The sequence below is a fragment of the Budorcas taxicolor genome, chromosome 2 (assembly GCF_023091745.1).
Source record: "Budorcas taxicolor isolate Tak-1 chromosome 2, Takin1.1, whole genome shotgun sequence".
NCBI classification, from domain to species: domain Eukaryota; kingdom Metazoa; phylum Chordata; class Mammalia; order Artiodactyla; family Bovidae; genus Budorcas; species Budorcas taxicolor.
The window spans coordinates 165,459,987-165,477,916 of NC_068911.1; the positions used below are offsets into that span (position 1 = coordinate 165,459,987).

Consider the following 17,930-nt stretch of genomic DNA (forward strand, 5'->3'; position numbering starts at 1 on the left):
AAGACCACACAAAGAGATTACAAGGAAAGTGAAGACCACATCCCTTGTGAAGATAGACTCATAACAAAATTCATGACAAAATTTTAGCAAATCAACCCAATGCTATTATTAGAAAGATAATACTTTAAGACCAAGTACAGAATGCGTAAGACCAGGAATGCATGATTGGTTTAATAATGGAAAAATCAAAGAATATAATTCTCTAACACTGTATGATTATCTCAATAGATGCAGAGAAAGTATTTAATAAAACCCAATGCCCATTTCTAATAAGAGCTCTCAACAGATCTTAAATATGAGGGAACATTCTCAAGTTGATAAAGGGTATTCAAAAAGAAACATAAAGCTAATGTAATAGTTAATGGTGAAATACTAAACGTTTTCCTCTTAAGAGCAGCTGCAAATTACTGGTATTACTTGTATTCAGCACTGTACTGGAGGTTCTAGCCAGCATAATAAGTCCAAGAAAAATAAATAAAATGGCATCCAAATTGGAAATGAACAAGTAAAAATGTATTTATTTGCTAATGACATGATTGCATATGTAGAAGCTGATAGAATCTACAAAATAGGTAACAAAACTAATACATCAATTTAGCAAGGTTGTAGAATATAAGATCAATGTACAAAAATCAACTGAATTTCCATATACTAGCAATGAATAAATCTTGGTAAAGATGGTAGCAACTGGAATTCATACAGTGGGTATATGAAGTGGTACAACTGCTCTGGAAAATAGTTTGGTAGGTTCTCAACAAGTTAAACATATCATTGACAGCATATCCATACAAAGATCTGTACATGAAAGTTCATAACAGCTTTATTAAATAGCCAAAAACTGGAAACAATCCAAATGCCCATCAACAGATGAATGGATGGATACACAAACTGTGGTAGAGCTATTCAGAGAATACTACTCAGCAATAAAAAGGAGTAAACTACCAAGAATATGATGAATTTCAAAATAATTACATTTTAAGAAAGAAGCCATGCTCAAAGAAGTGCATAAAACGACAGCAAACCAGTGATGGCCTGGGGAGTGGAGGGAACAAGAAAAGACAGAAAGGGAAGAATTACAAAGGGGCACAAAGAAATTTTGGGGTATTACAGTAGTTTTATTTTGGTTGCAGTTAGTTTCAGGGTGTTTACATATGTCAAAATTTAATGAATTGTATTTAAATTTGTACAGTTTATTGTATTTCATCCATTATAACTCAAAAGAGAAAAAATATCTGGAGATAAATAAGAAATTAATTCATAAAATAAGAATATTGTAAGGAAAAAGGCTCAAACAGGAAAGAATTCTTGGAAATCACAAATGTGAATGTAAAAATAAAGAAGTCAATACAAGAATAGAAAATATCCCAGAAAATATTAATGGACAAAAGAGACACGTAGAAAAAGGAAAGAAAAGATAAGAGACACAGAAGATCAGTTCCTGGAAGTTCAATATCTAACTATTAGAAATTTCTTACAGAACAGATTATACAGAGAAGAAACAATCAGAAAGAAGAAAAATAGCTACAGGGACTTCCCTGGTGGTCCAGTGGACTAAGACTCCATGCTCCCAATTCAGGAGGCCTGGGGTTCGATCCTGGTCAGGGAACCAGATCCCACATGCTACAACTAAGAATTCCCATGCCCCAACTAAAGAATCCTACATGCTGCAACTACAAAGGTCCCACAAGCCACAACAAAGATCCTGCATGCCACAACTAAGACCTGACACAGCCAAATAAATGAATACATACTTAAAAAAAAATAAAATGTTAAAAAAAAACCTGCACCAAGATATCTCAATAATGAATATAAATTATCAGATACAGTGGATAGAAAAGACTCTAAAAATTTTCAGAGAGAAAAAACAGGTCACATACAAAGAAAAAAAAATTAAACTGAGGGACTTCCCTGGTGGTCCAGTGGTTGGAAATGCAGGGGATGAGGGTTCGATCCCTGGTTCAGGAACTAAGATCCCACATGCTCAGGGTTACTGAGCCCCCAAGCTCTAGAGCCTGCAGGCCACAACTAGAGAGAAGCCCACGCCCACAACGAAAGATCCTGCAAGGTAAAACTAAGACCTAGTGTAGACAAAAACAAATAAATGAATATTTTTTAAAAATTAAACCAAAACCAGATTTCTTAACAGCAACACTGGATGTATGCCTTCAAATTTCTAAGCAAAAACGACTTTTCAATTTAGAATTCTCTATCAAACCATCAATCAAATATGAGGACAAAGACATTTTCAGATATGAAGGAGCCCCACAAATTTATTTCCTATATGCCCTTACTTAGAAATTCTCAAAAAAGAAAAAGAAATTCTCGGAAGATGTGCTTCACTAAGACAAAGATCAAGAAAGAGAAAGAAATGGAATTTAGAAAATAGGATTTAACCCAAAAAGGCAGTAAAGGAAAATACTAAGATGACAGCTCTGCAGCAGGCCTAGAGAACAAGCAGTACAGATTAGAGCAGAAGAACAGAAGGCTCAAGGAAGAAAGTCTCCAGAAAATAATTAAAAAGGAATTGATAATTATTGGGCATATCTGAGCATTTGCAGGGGAAGAAGTGAGTAAGTGTGAACGACAGTCGCTCAGTTGCGTCTAACTCTTTGCGACCCCATGCACTGTAGTCCGCCAGGCTCCTCTGTCCATGGAATTCTCCAGACAAGAGTACTGGAGTGGATTGCCATTTCCTTCTCTAAGGGGAAGAAGGGGGAATACTAATAAGAATATCAGTTGCACTTGTAAAAAAACTAAAGATAAATTCATTTGTAATGTTTAAAAAGTGAGGTAATTAACAACTCCAGAAAAATAAATAAATTCAAGAAAGAAAAATGAAACCATAGTACTATACCACTTGGCTTTGCAGTATACAGTATTTACCTAGTTGTAATACAAATAATGAATACTGATTTAGGAATCATTAGGAAAGCCAGCACCAGAAAACAGAAAATAGCAAGCATTGGTTGTTGTTCAGTCACTAAGTCATGTCCTACTCTTATGTTACTTTTTTAAAATCACAATTAAAAAAAAAGACTTACAGGGTCATGTCAGAAGACGTAGGAGCCCACTTAAAGGATTTCTCATTAGTCAAAACCGGAACAAATTAAGCAACAAAAAGGGTCATGACTATAACTGATTAGAAGATATTGATTTTTTTAAAAAACCATAATAGTGATACCAAAAAAACATTCATAGAAGAATTAACAACTAGTAATTCTAGAAAAAATGATTTATTTAGAAAACAAACATTTCCTACACAACTCTGTGTAGTAGTTAATTCAGACAGAGATCACCAATGAATGTTCAAACCATTTAGATGAACAACAGTTGTGCAAGGATTTTCAAATGGTACCAAAGCATCACCCCCAAGATAATTTACTAATTACAAAGGGGAAAATGTACCTTCAAATGCAAAGATGTAGCAGTGAACATTTAACAAAGTGATCAAACTTAGCATCTCTATTAGTGGACCAATCTGTCATTAGATGGTGCCTCCTTACTTGATACAGGATGTATACACAATGGTATCTATGAATTATTCCAGCTTATTTTAAATGCTTAATCTGAATCTAATCCCTCCTCTAGGCCCAACTTCCAGTTTACAGGAAATACAGTGGATGGAGGAACAAGTTAAACACCACCACAAGGAAACAATCAGACACAATTCAGAAGGAGGGACAATCTACAAAACAAGTGACCTAGATTACGAGAGACTAAGGAGACGATAACCAAACACATGATCCTTGATTAGATCCTGCTTGAACACTTTATAAGACATTTTTGGGAAAACTGGATGGAATACAGACTAGATATTAGATAATTTTAAGGAATTATGATTAAATATAAATTACCAAAAAACATGTGAAAATGTTTAACCTCACTAATTATTAAAACAAAATGTTAAAATTTACTTATTAAATTGGTGGCAAAAATTAATATTAGTTTTTGGGGCAGGACAATTTGGTAACATTTAACAAAAGTTTTAAAAATGTTTATATACTTTACCCAGCAATTCCACTTCTAGGCATTCATCCTATAGAAATAAGAGTTGTACATAAACATTTATGAACCAGAATGTTCACTGCAGCATTACTAATGAAAATGGACATAACCTAATTTATCAAGATGGAATAATAAATTAGATGGTTCTTTTAATCATTAAAAACCCTTTGAGATACTTAATATGGAAAGGTCCTTAAATACATTAAGTAAATGGAAGAGAGTAGTTATTTTTTGTGATCCTAGAGGGCAGAACGAGGAACTACCACTGGAAATTATAAGGAAGCACAAGTTGGTCAATGTAAGGACTAAGTTTCTAACAATTAAAATTTTCTGAAAAGAATCTGAAAAAGAATGAATATATGCACATATATAACTAAATCACTTTGCTATACACCTGAAACTAACACAACATTGTATATCACATTAAATAAAAAAGAATTTTCCAAGCAATAAACGGCCTGCTTCATGAGGTAACAAGTTCTGCACTATTAGATGCTAAGTAAAGGCTTAATAATCTTTTGGCAAAGATATATGGCATAGATTTACATGGTAGGAGATTAAGGAGAAGATCTTAATGGTACTTTCCAACTCTAAGAATTTATAATCCAATATAAAGTTATCTGTTAGTAGGGATGACAGAAAGGAAGTGGTAGGTATTTCTTTGTAAATGCTATTAACGACCCACGTGGCACTAAACTAAAAAGAGATTATACATATATTATAATAATGGAGTTGAAGGATGATTTAATTATTATATTCTGTATCAGTAATATACAAATTACTGACAAACTGAAAAAGATGATTTAACCTAATGCAGAGGGTTCAAATTGAACTGATAGGAACTAATTCTGAATCTGCCCCCTATTATTTCTCTGTGTCTAATAAGGAGCCTGCAGAGTTAAACTCTTCCAAGGTGTAAGCAGCACTAAACATTTCAAAAAGGACAGGAGGTGCTCTGCTCCTTCTCTTTGCTTCCGGCTGCTCAGAAATTCATATATAAAGAAAGGAGACAAAGAATATGCCCATATCCCCCCTGCAATATGATATATAAAATCTTTAAATTTTTGAGATGTGGAAAGTGACACAGAATTTAGTATCACACTGGGTTTCTAGAAGGCAGAAGAAAACACTGGAGGCCTATGAAGGTTTTAGAGTAGCTGGTAATGTCGGAAATTCTTAGATGTCAAAAAAGAAATTCCCTAAAAGATGCACTTAAGAAAAAAACAAACCTTTTATTATGGAAAATTTCAAATATACACAAAAGTAGAGAACAGCATATAATAAGCACCCTCACCTTCAATCACTCAGTCATTGAGCTTCATTTATCAACATTTTTGTAAAGCTGTTTTCTCTAATTTTTCAGATTGAGTTTTTATATTGTTTTGTTTTTCAATTTATAAACAAGTACCTGACATCACATTATTTTACCTATAAAAACTTCAGTATGAAAAGACACAATTTCTTGCTAATAATACTATTCAATAAACTTGCTATGGCAATGTACTGTTCTATGTATTATAATACTTACACATATAATTTTCATGTCAATTAAGCTTCACTGTTATCTTCATCTTATAAATGAGAAAACTGAGTTTTTACTGGCTCAAGGTCACAAAGTCAGTAAGCAGTGGTGCTAGGGTATGAACCCAGATGTTAACTCTAGACCAGACTTTGTTCTCCCAACCATTAAAGCAACTGACTTTTCTCTTAGTTATTCTAGTTGTTCCTCATGGGATACAGATTGTTGCCAGGAGCCAGCACGGGAGATCCCACTCATGACAAGGTCATGTGGAAGAGACCTGATGAGCAAGGCAGATCAGGACTCAAGGGACCCCCTGGACCTGCTCGAGCATCTACCCCAAAGCCAGAATCTGTCTGTCTTACTATTTTGTGCCTTTCACCAACTCTTCTGACATTAACAGGGGGCTATCCCCAACCACCTTTCTCTGGGAAAAAATCAACTTACGGCTCTAGTTGATAAGTCTCTTGGGCATGAAAGGAATATTTCAATTCAAACCCCCTCTGTTGGCATTCTAGCTTGCTTGGCAGGTTTATCCAGGCTCTTGCAGCTACACTTGTGATTGTTCACAGCCTCCCAACTGTGAGAGGCACGGGAAGCCTAAAACATTCTAAAAATATAGAGCCTTTCGAAGAGTTAAAAACTATTAGAGTAGTGCTGGTGTAGGATTTCATTGTTGAGCCAATGCTTGCTGCCAAGTTCCCATATCCATTATCCATTGTGCACCTGGGAGTGCATTAGTTAACATAGTTGGAATGTAAGAAAAACAAGCAGTAGCCTTGGAATTAACCACATCAGACCTTTGAGCTAAGTGGTTCTTTCTTTGTTGTAACTCACTGCACCTTTGCTCCACGAAAATGTAACTCTGTTTAACACTTTCTGAGGCTGACACAGATTAAAAATATAAAGAAAAAACATTTCAAGGGAAAATAAGTTTTCTGGTTGAGCAGCCTTTATCAAAAGAGGGTCATAAAATGTCCACAGGCCTCCAAGGCCAGAAGATAATGTACACAACACTGTTTATGGGAAAGGTATGCAAAAAAAATCCTGATTTCGATAAAGACAAAACAGATGTAATGTTTGGGCTGACTCTGCATGACTGCATCTTTCATTTCCCTCTATGTACAAGTCAAGGTATAAAAGTTCCTTTTGAAAATACAGTTATAGGCCTCGCTCACCAAAGCTTGGTCACCCCGTGTCATTCTTTCTTTCTCTCTCTCCCTTTATTTTTCAGGCTGATCCCTTGGAGCGCAGAGGCTCTCTGAGTTCACTTTCCTGCCCGGGGTTCTAAGACCCTCTCAAGAAGGTGCTCTGCACGTAGGCGCCTGTGGCCTACGTGAACAGAGCAAGTCCCGTGCTGGGGCTTTATTGGCTTTCTGCGTAAACCAAGGAATATCAACCTCTTTCTCTCCTCTATTTTCTTATCTGCAACATTATTTCTTCATCTCTCTCTAAATCTCTCTCACTGATGCGGTCTCCCCTGAGGGTACCCCTGGATCCTGCTGGCGCTAGACCCCAGCAGATTGTTGTGATAAAATGGAAGAGGGATTGTTGAATGAGGAAGAGATTGGAAAAGATACAGTAATATGAGCAGCTACTCACTGCTCTTCCCATGAAATTTTCTTTTTAAATGCCCCAAATGAGAAAGGAAAATGTGACTGGATATGATCATTGTCAACTACCTAAGATATAAAAGAAAGTAAGTCACCTTAGAGAGGGGAGCAACGATCAAGTCTCTTCCACAGAGGCTGAATATAAATGAACTACTTTTAATCTGCCCCTTTAATGACAGCAGGGGTGGGGGTGGGGATGTCTCTAGTTTCACACATGCTTTTAGTTCAAGCAAAGGGATCTCACAAGTAGAGGGCCAAGCAATCAGTACACATGTACTTAATTGCTTAATGAAATCTGAGGAAAAACATAAAAGAACCTGGAGTAAAAATTCTTCTGGCTGATATCTCAGAGTTCTCAACCTTTAGCTCATAGCCTTATAAAACAAAAAAGAAAAAACCACCAAGTAATTCAAGATTTGTCAAAGAAAGGAGAGTTCTCCTTGGATCTTTGGCCAAAAATCCTTCTAAAATCCTCCCTACTGATTTACAATAGATCTTAGAGTAACTGAACTAAATTATCTTCTGTGTGGAGGCTGCTTAGGACATCCTTCTTTCCCAAACACAAACTCCTTCCCTGTTCCTACTCCACCTCATTCATAGTTATATTAGAACACTAACCAATATTGCAGGATAATTATGTTTTCTTTCTCTGGACTATCAACTTCCAGAGTCCAAGACCCACCTTACTCTTTACATTTTCAATCCCTTACCTTCAAACTGAGCACTACTGAAAGTACCTGAGAAAACTGTACTGAATGAATAGAGAAAGAAGCTAAGATGATAGAATATGAACTGATCTTTCTGAGAAGCATTTCTTTCACCAGTATTTTCTAACCTCCATAACTTCAGTATAATTTACAAGCTTCCCTTTAGGAGTCTTCCCAACAAGTAATAGTTTAGGATGAACAAAAACATGAACCATAGTCTCCTGAGGTCTAGAGAAAGAATCTAGCCATTTTGGTTTGCAACAGCTTTTAACCGACTAGGAAAAACTCAGACTGAAGATTCTGAATGGTAGTCAACCCTTCTAAGAGCTTTTATTCAGATGCCAAGATGCAAGATGGTATCCAAAATACCTACTTTTTACTTTTAAAGGCTGAAGGCAACAGGGATAAAAATTTTAAAAAAAACAAAAATACAATGATTACTAAGCAGTGCCTGGTTGTCATTTCTACTATTTTTCAGACCAAAAAAATCCGAAGCAAAAAACATCCCAGACAAAAAATGTCTGGTTATAGACCTCAACCATGGGGGAGACTCTTTTCATGTACTGCTATGAGTCGTCTTGGATGCCTCTCTAATACTAGTTAGCCAAACAAGTTTGAGGATTATCTGGTTAGGCAATCCCTTAAAGTGAAAACCTTTAAGGAAACTACCTTTCTCACCAACTTATAAAAATTCAAGACGATCTCCCAGTTTAAGCTATATCACACTGGAATAAAAAAGTCTCATCATATTTTTTTAGGCCATTCTTTGGTTACCATGTTACCTTGGTTTGAATCCACTGGGTCTTCTATATGAGCAATGACATTCCTGAGATAACTTTGCTTCTGCTTTTCTAGGTCTGACGGTGAAAATGTTGGAACATTAGTCCTTTAACAAAGCAAATCAGGAGGAAAAACAATTGGTTAGAACCGTGAGTAGAGTGCTTTGTACAGAGAAGTCATATACTGTTGATGGATTGTGTGCGCTTAGTTGCTCGGTTGTGTCCGACTCTTTGCAATGCCATGGACTGTAGCCCAGGCTCCTTTGTCCATGGGGATTCTTGAGGCAAGAATACTGGAGTGGGTTGCCATGCCCGCCTCCAAGGGATCTTCCCAAACCAGGGATCAAACCCAGGCCTCCGCATTGCATGTTAATTCTTTACCACCTGAGCCACCAAGGAAGCGATGGATTAGAACAACTAACTCTCAAAACACTAAGATGCAATGAGAAAAGACAGTGTTAGTCACATAATGCAAAGCTGCAATCAAATACAGAGCTGAGGAAAAAAGATACAACCTCCTGTTAACAAAATATAGCAAAGTGAAGACTACCTACTCCACAGAGAGAGAAAGCATTTTGAGAAATTCAAGGTTAGTAAGGAAATAACTAACTTCATAGAGCCACACAAAAATTGAGTAAGATAAAGACCAAAAAGAATCAGCTAGATCTGGCAATCTTTGCTCATGCTGATTACACTGTACTGAGTATCTGTGGATGAGATCGTGAATTTATTACTGCCCCAAGTAGCCTGACTTATGTACCTTGGTATAATTTTCATTGTATGCAATTCACAAAGCTCCTTGAAGTAACCCAAACAAAACAAAGAGAAAAAAAACAGAAAACTGGGATTAGGAGGTTATAGTCAAAAGACTTTAGCCTTATTGTACTACTGAAAAAATTCAATATCTGTAATCAAATTTTAAAAAAATCTCACTGTAAGGAAGCACATATGACACAACCTAAAAAAATAGCTTTGCTAATTGAAAAGGCCCATGTAGAGATACTGCCATCTCCTGGCAACAAGAGAATAGACTGAAAAGGTAACCCAAATCTGCAACCTTTGTAAAATTTTTTCACCAAGGACAGATATACACAAGTTGGGAGAAATGTTTAAATGACTTTCTACATAGATATATCTTAACATTTTTGTTAAAATTATTCTAACCTCCTATGCCTGTGACCAGGCTTCCCCACACATAGGAAAAGAAATCTTACATTTAAACAGTGCTTTCACTAAAGTGTTTTTTCTTCTTAAAAATAACCCTATGAGGCAGCAGAGAAGGCATCATTAGCCTCATTTTATTGACAAAGAAACTGAGGTCATTTGACTTGCCCAAGATCACACAGTTATTGGTAGTCCCAGAACTTCAAGTATGCTTACTCGTGACGCAGGGCTTTTTTCCCACACTAAGGAGAAACTCAGGAGAGGAAGAAAGCAATTGAATAGAACCAAGAGAAACCAGACTATTTCACTATATCCTTACCTCGTTTTGGCTTGCAGAACAGGAATGACTTTGCCTAGTCTTTTTTCATGGACCTTTAGCTTCCCAGAATCCTTGTCAAGAACATCCTGCTTTTTTCAGAGCAGAAGGAATGAAGAAGGAAAGATGGCCTTAGTTATAAGAAAATAACTGAAAATATTACTTATGGAAATATTCTTGAAGTAAAGGTTACACAAGCATACTTGTGAACTTTACTGTACTAGGTACTAACACAGGTGCTTTAAATGAGATAATGATAGTAATCTCAACAAAAAAAGTAAAATAGTAAAATCATCATCTTATTCAATAAATGGTTAATTTTATAAGTTACTATGAATATATTATTTAATTAATTTTCAATATATTATAAAGTACTACTTACTCCAATTTATAGATAAGAAATTGTGAGGAAACAGAGAAGCTAAATAATTTGCCCAGGGACACAGTGCTAGTTAGGCTTCAAACTCCCATTTATCTGAATACAAAGCTCTGTTATATAGTTTCATTCCTCTCTTCACCTTGAAAAACATACTCACCTTGCTTGATGAACTGGAAACTGGTAACTTCATTTCAAAACTTGATTTATATGATCCATTTCTCTGGGATGACCCTGTATTAGGAGTCTCTGAATGGTCCAAGATCTGAGAGAATACAGGCGTAGGTTTCTTACTGTCGGACATATTTTTATCAGAGACAGTATGTTGAAAATTATTGTTTGAAGAAGGGAGTGGGGGCCCATCATAGGCAGAGTTATTGGGGCTGATCCCTTCAGATTCTGTGCAAAGTGTGCTCTCATTTGGGCTAAGATCATCTTCTCTCATCTCTTCCCCAAGGGAGGAGGGTTTTTCAGTAATTCTGGATGTAACTTTGGACACATAAGTCTTGTCCTTATCAAGTACATCACAAACTGTTGGATCAAATGGTGCAACTGTAACTTTTATAAGATTCTTTTCTAGTGCAAAGCGTCTGTTCAATGGTTTCGTAGGAGTTGGTCCATGACCAACTGATATAGTTAGTTGAGGTAGTTTGAATGTGTCAGGGGTCTCAGCTTCTGGTCCCATGTTGTACGGTGAATCTTTCTCTTGGGGAATGTCAAGTGGAATTTGACTCCCTTTCTCTCCCTTCTCAACATTCCTGCTGTCATCACTAGGCAACCCTCCTCCCCAAGGAAAGTGCTCATTTGATAGGTCATCATCCTTTAAGAGTTCCTGAATCTGTTCCTCTGTGAAACTGAAATGGCCATCATCTTCTCCATCAGATAGCTCCAGCAAGGAGTCATCCAATTCATCCTCATCCAAGGAACTCCAAGAAAAAGGAGCATTGTCTTTAGGCAAGAGAGAGGTACCAGAAGACTGTTCAGAGGGCACTAGTGAGCACATCATATCTGGAGAAATAAGAGGCAGTTTCACTGAGAACAGGAAATATCCTTTTATCAACTCCAATCCGCTTTAGAGAGTTATGGTGTCTTAGTATTTCAAATTCTTCGCACTATGATTTGTAACACGAGAACGTTTTAAGATATTTAACTTCACCAGAATCATGGAAATAGGTATCAAAACAATGAGTTGTTTTTTTTTTTCTATCAAAGTGGCAAAAACTAAAATGACACAATAATCTATTTTGGTGAGAATGTGAGAAACAAGGATTCTCACATACTATCAGTGAGAGTGTAAGTCAGTACAATATTTTGTGGAGAGTAATTTGGCCATAGCATCTGACTCAGCAATTTCACTTCTGGAAATTTACCTTGCAGATACCTGTACAAAGGCACACAGATACAGTTACAAAGGTGTTCAAAGCAGTATTATTCAGAACATCCAAATATTGGAAACAACTAGATGTCCATCACCAGAACTGTTCACTAAAATCATGGTGCATTCATCTTATGGAATACTTTACAATTATTTAAAAACAATGAAGTGGATCTGTATGTACTATCACTGGAATAATATCGAAAACATACAACAAAACAAATACACATATATAAAATGTTTGAATTTTCACAGTGTATACTTTTTAGAAAACACACACATATTACTTTTGAAATTTAAAAAGAAACAACTTGATGCATACAAGAAGAAAAAAAATTGTCTTTCATACTGTGTGGAGCTGTTGGTGTGATCCCTGCCTTTGCCACGAGACCAAATGGAAAAAGGGTTCAGCTCCTGCTAGCTGTTCCTTTCGGGAGACTTGTCAAAATGATTGACTCCCACCTTCCTGCAGGCACAAAGAAAATTAGAGGATCTTCTCATCACTTTCAACTCTGCTAATTACAAAGTCAACTGCATTATGCTTTAAGACACTCCATCTATTAATTTTGATCTTGATATTTTTTAAAATACCACAAAGTTGGATTCTGAGTCAAGAACATCAAAGAAAAATCTTTAGAGGAAAAATTATGCAACTTAAGGAACTAGTTTTCTTCCTCCCAACAATTTATACTTTCTTAAGAAAATCATTTGTTCTAGTAGGATGAACATGGTCTTGAGAGTCTAAAGACCTAGGCTACAGTCTTGGTTCTGTCACTAACTAGTTGTGATAATTTGGGCAAACCATTTAACCAGGGACTTGTTTCGACTTGTTTCCTCATTTAAAAAATATGGAAGGGATAGAGAACTGATGTCTAAGATTTCACCAAGATCCAAAAGTTGTAGTCATGACCATACATACAAAAACCTCATTTTCAATACATATATAAACACAAAGAACAGGTCTAGAAAAACACAACACAAAATTGATGATTAATAACCTGCAGGGGCATCAACAGAGGGACAAGGGGAGACTTCACTATTTTACTTAATATTTATATATACTTGTGTAATTAAAAATTAGATCTTAAGTAGCTAACGATGGACCTGATTTCTCATTATTTTCTAGATGGCAAAAGTGATAGAAAATTTGGAAAATTCTTATAGCCTTTTAACTGTAAATTCTTCCCCACCCCACTTCCCTCTCTAAATTTTAGTTCTGGTTCATGCATTCTTTCAGAAAACATTTTCTGAACTACTATCAACACACATGACTGAGCTAGATAGTATGTCTCTATATGATTTCTTAGAAATAAAGATATGGATTCCACCCTCAAGGAATGTATAATCTTCCAATAGAGACAACAGTCAAGTTACGCATCAATGTGAGAAAACACAAAATGGTATGGGCAATAAAGCAGTACAGAACCACCTGAAGTAATGTATGTTAACTCACTGTTGCAATCATCTTGCATTATAGGCATATGTCAAGCCATGTTGTAAACCTTAAACCAATACAATGTTAGTCACTCAGTCGTGTCTGACTCTTTGCAACCCCATGGATTGTAGCCCACCAGGCTCCTCTGTCCATGGGATTCTCCAGGCAAGAATACTGGGGTGGGTTGCCATCTCCTTCTCCAGGGGATCTTCCCAACCCAGGGATCGAACCTGGGTCTCCTGCATTACAGGCAGATTATGTACCGACTGATCCACCAGGGAAGCCCCAAACTAATATAGTGTTATATGGGAATTATATCTCAATAAAACAGGGAAAATTAAAAAAAAAAAAAAAGCCTTGCTCATCTTAGAAATGAGATAAATGGGACAAAAAGGGGAAAACTATTAAGCACCTATACTATAAACTACACTCTGTGAGACACATTTTACAACTCTAACTCATGTAATGGTATAACACAGGTCTTATCAAAGAAACTAAACTGTTATAGTCAAACTTAAGAATTGCTATGATTTTTTATCTTATTTTACCAATTTTTTAGCAATCATGGAAGAGTTCTAGGCACCAGGCTTCCCAGGTGGCTCTAGGGGTAAAGAATCTGCCTGCCTATGCAGGAGATGCAAGAGAGAGATGCTGGTTGGATCCCTGAGTCAGGAAAATCCCCTGGAGTAGGAAATGGCAACCCACTCCAGTATTCTTGACTGGGAAATCTCATGAACAGAGGAGCCTGGCGGGCTACAGGCCATGGGGCCACAAACAGTTGGACACAACTGAGTGACTGAACACAAACTCTAAGCACTGAAGCAGGTGTCTCTATGAAGGAAAAAGTAATTTCTCTGCCCCGTGACTGGGTTATAGAGTAAAGTTATTTCTTTAGGGAGCAATAGAAAAAAGGTTTACTTTTGAAAAATGTTTCCTTTACTTAATAAAGTTTGTGCTTGTCAAGCCCAAGTATGACAGACACTGGGGTTAAGTAGCCATTTTCTGAGAAGCTCTGAGTCACTACCACCACTCTCCTACTCCTTCCAAAAGTCTAGTCATGGGAATTCCCAGGTAGTCCAGTTAGGTCAAGGATTCTGCGTTTCCACTGCAGGGAGCATGGGATCCTACATATTGTGTGATACAGCCAAAAAAACACAAAAAACAAAGGGTCTAGTCCAGGCACTTGCTTAACCAAATGAAGAAGTCAATACATTTTCACTCTTGGGAAACTAAAGTTCAGAGGCATTTAATGTACCAAGTATACAGAGCTGATATGCTAGAACAAGGATCCAAACCCAAGTCTAATTTCAAAGGCAATGTTTTTTCTTGACTTTTCTACTATCCTTGTGATAGACTTGCCCAGAGTCAGTCAGCAAACGGCAATCTTCTACATTCGGTACACTCTCTAATGTACTATGAAGGATGCAGACATCAAAGAGGGCTTTTGGTCCCTTGGCAAAAATAATTTAAGCCACTGTATTATGCACAGGCTCCGCTTGATTTCCCAAGTGGAATAGAAGAATGTAGAAATGACCTGTGAATGTGGTCAAACCTCAATGGAAAAAAAAAAAAAAATCATTACTTGCTAACTTTACTATACACACACAGGACCAACAGTTCCCATAGCCACTGAAAGCATCAATTCCTTTGCCACATGACATCCAGAGGCACAGAGCCAGCTCTTCTGAGCTTTCCTCACAGGATGCTCCAATTGGTCTAACTTTGCTCTAAATTTGCATGTTCTTAGCATGCAAAACAATACCATAAACATATATTTAACTTCCACAAATCATTCTCTTTACAATTTTATTACCTCATTAAATTTTTTTATAATTGAAAACATATGCAAAAACAACGTAATAATGAATACCCACATACCCATAGCCCAGCCCCAACGACTATCAACCCATTGCTAATCTTGCCCCATCCACTTTCCCCTTTACCAGATTATTTTGAAGCAAATCCCAGGCATCACATCATTTCATCTGTAAATAACAAAAATTCCTTATCATATAATATCCAGTTCATATTTCCAGCTATTTTTAAAATGTCATATAAAAAAAAAAACAGTATCCAAGTAAGGTCCATACACTAAAGCTGGCTGATTAATCTTGTATTTTAATCTACAGATTCCCATCTTTTTTTCTTGCAGTTTGCTAAAGAAACAATAAACTGCATATGGATACAAACATGGATATATTATAAAATTATAAAAACATGCCATTTCAAGAGAGTGATTACCTCTGGTGGTAAGGAGGGAAGAGGAATGGTAAGGGGGCGTGAGTAGCTTCAATTCTTTTTGTAATGTTTTATTTCTTTAAAAATCACTAACAGGAAAAGACCTAAAACAATAAAGCTGAGTGGGGGTTTAATAGTATTCATTATTATGTCATATGGTGTAACTGTAACTTTTATATGCTTGAAATATTTAATAATAAAACCATTTCAAAATTAAGAAGCCAGTGGGGAAACAATGATTACATTTTGAAGTTTCAAATGTCCCCTCAAGTAAAATAGGGACCATCATAGTACCTATCTCATAAGGTCGTTGTAAGAATTATAAATGAGATTATGAATACAAAAGCACTTAGCAATACTACAGGCACAATGTAAAAGATAATAAAGTGAAGTTCCACAAAGACAGCCTTAGTATTTGCCTGTCTGCCATTCTACCATCACCTGCCTTTCCTGGCACTTGCTTTGTCATAATCTTAAATATGAAGATCCTGGGACTTCCTCAGCAATCCAGTGGCTAAGTCTCCATGCTGCCAAAGCAGGGGGCTCAGGGTTCAAACCCAGGTTAGGAAACTTAAGATCCCACATGCTACCACCAAAAAAAAATGTTTTAATAAAATATGAAAATCGTATTTTTTAAAGAAAAATATATTTCCCATCTCCCGTTTATCTCTTAATTCTCTGTGACCCTATTCTGTCCTTCCATGTCTCTCTCATCTGTCCACCCCCTTCTTCACACTTCAGTTTACCACCCCCTCGCTCTGTTCTCTAACCTGGTTGCAACCTCAGAAACCAGCTCCCTTTCTATTTTTATCGTACCTAAGAAAACCTATTGCCTTAAAACACAAAGCCTTATTCAGCCCACTAAAACTGCAACACCAAACACAACCTCATACCCCTCTTTCGAGGCTCTAAAACCAAGACCATTACCAAGCTGGATGTGACAGGTTTGGCCAAGAGCAAGGATTATTTCCAAAAGACCCATTGATCTTTGAGCTTTGATTTCCAACCTTTCCTATGTGCAATACGTGTAAGACATACAGCATTAAAGACACTCGGTAGCCTTTATCACTCCATGAAACGGGCATAAAGTTTAAGCCAAATTAAACTGAACTGCAATTATCTGTAAGAATTCTGCAACTCCCTTTGAGGTAACTGTAGACACTGCAGGAAAGAAAAACAACTCCGGCTGCAAATCTCTGCTTTAGGTAACGGCTGACTTAGATAAGGGTGCCAGGACTTTCCTCCCACAGAAACCAAATACTACTCAGCCGAGGCAACAGGTTTCTTTTTAAAAAGAAAATGTTTTTTAAATGATTTAGACAGGATGCTAAAGCTTGAAGCCTCTAACAAACCCATCAAACTGGAAATCAGGTTGGGGCAGCAGATGGGCAATTCAATCACTTCCTCTCCCGGGCCCACCCGGCGGTGCCAAGTGCCCGCTCTCCTGCCCTGGAAGGAACTGGTGGCACCTCCGATCCTCGAGTGCTTGATCGCAGTTCGCCCAACGTAGGATACGGCTTGGCCGCCCCCAGCTCTCCCTCAGAAGCTCTATAGCCGCCGTACTGCACTGCCCTGCGGGCAGGGCCTTCGCACTTCCCTCCTCCCCGAAGACCAAGAGTTCCCGCCTCGCCGCGGAGGCGGGAGCAGCTCGGGGCTTGCTCCCCATTCTTCCCCCACCAGGAGCCAAAGCAGCCCCTCAGCAGAGCGGCGCGGTACGCCCTCACCCTGCGGATGGCTGCCCGTCCCACACCTCCGCTCTCCCCTGGGGCGAGCCAGCCTCTCACCGCTGCCTACCAGCCTGCAAGGCGCGGCCGGAAAGACAGCGATTTTTTGCCTAGCAACACCCTCCCCGCCTTGGGGCAGGGGGCAGAGGCAACCCCCACCGCCACCTCCAGTCCCCACCCCCACCGGGAACAGAAAACGGACGTCGTTCGCCCCTCTCGGGTAACCAGACGGCACCCTATGCCTGGGCAGGGTGAGGGGCATCTATCGTCCGCCGACGTGAATGGGGGGAGGGGGCACAGACACTCCCCCCTCCCGCCGCCATCACCTCAGAAACGAAAACGAGCCCTTCTCCCAGCAGGGTGAGGGCCTCAACCCCTCAACGGGGCGGACGGCGTGCGCGGCCCTCTTGAGAAGCAACAGGCGCCCCCCTCCCCGTCCCAGCCGAGGCTCGCCGACCTCCGCTCCTCCCTCAGCTGTTCACCTCCGGAAGCCGGGCCAAAGCCTAGGCGAACGACTGCGCCTCACTCCGCCCCCTGCGCCATCTTATCGCCCCCTCCCCGACCTCCCCCACCCCGAGGCTGCCGGACCAGCGCCAGGGGGAGGGCAAACAGGCAATGATTGGCAGGAAACCGCCCCGCCTCTCAGAGGGTTGCGCCCGGCGCAGGCGCCGAAACCCCG

The 17,930-nt window shown here is 38.5% G+C and overlaps 1 protein-coding gene across 4 annotated transcripts in view; it reads right to left on the reverse strand.

The window, feature by feature from the left end:
* S100PBP (S100P binding protein) overlaps positions 1-17,930 on the reverse strand; it is a 45,687-nt gene that overhangs the window by 13,447 nt on the left and 14,310 nt on the right. Inside the window, exons 1-7 of one of the 4 annotated variants that reach the window (XM_052635640.1) lie at positions 17,734-17,797; positions 15,233-15,274; positions 12,204-12,320; positions 10,640-11,487; positions 10,107-10,192; positions 8,627-8,730; positions 4,009-4,036 (exon numbers count right to left, since the gene is read on the reverse strand). In XM_052635640.1, coding sequence (XP_052491600.1) covers positions 4,032-4,036; positions 8,627-8,730; positions 10,107-10,192; positions 10,640-11,485 — 1,041 coding nt within the window. In that variant the 5' untranslated portion in view covers positions 11,486-11,487; positions 12,204-12,320; positions 15,233-15,274; positions 17,734-17,797 and the 3' untranslated portion in view covers positions 4,009-4,031. Of the gene's footprint in view, positions 1-4,008; positions 4,037-8,626; positions 8,731-10,106; positions 10,193-10,639; positions 11,488-12,203; positions 12,321-15,232; positions 15,275-17,708; positions 17,798-17,930 lie in introns of those variants that run through there. The other 3 variants (XM_052635637.1, XM_052635638.1, XM_052635639.1) reach the window with 3 other exon arrangements.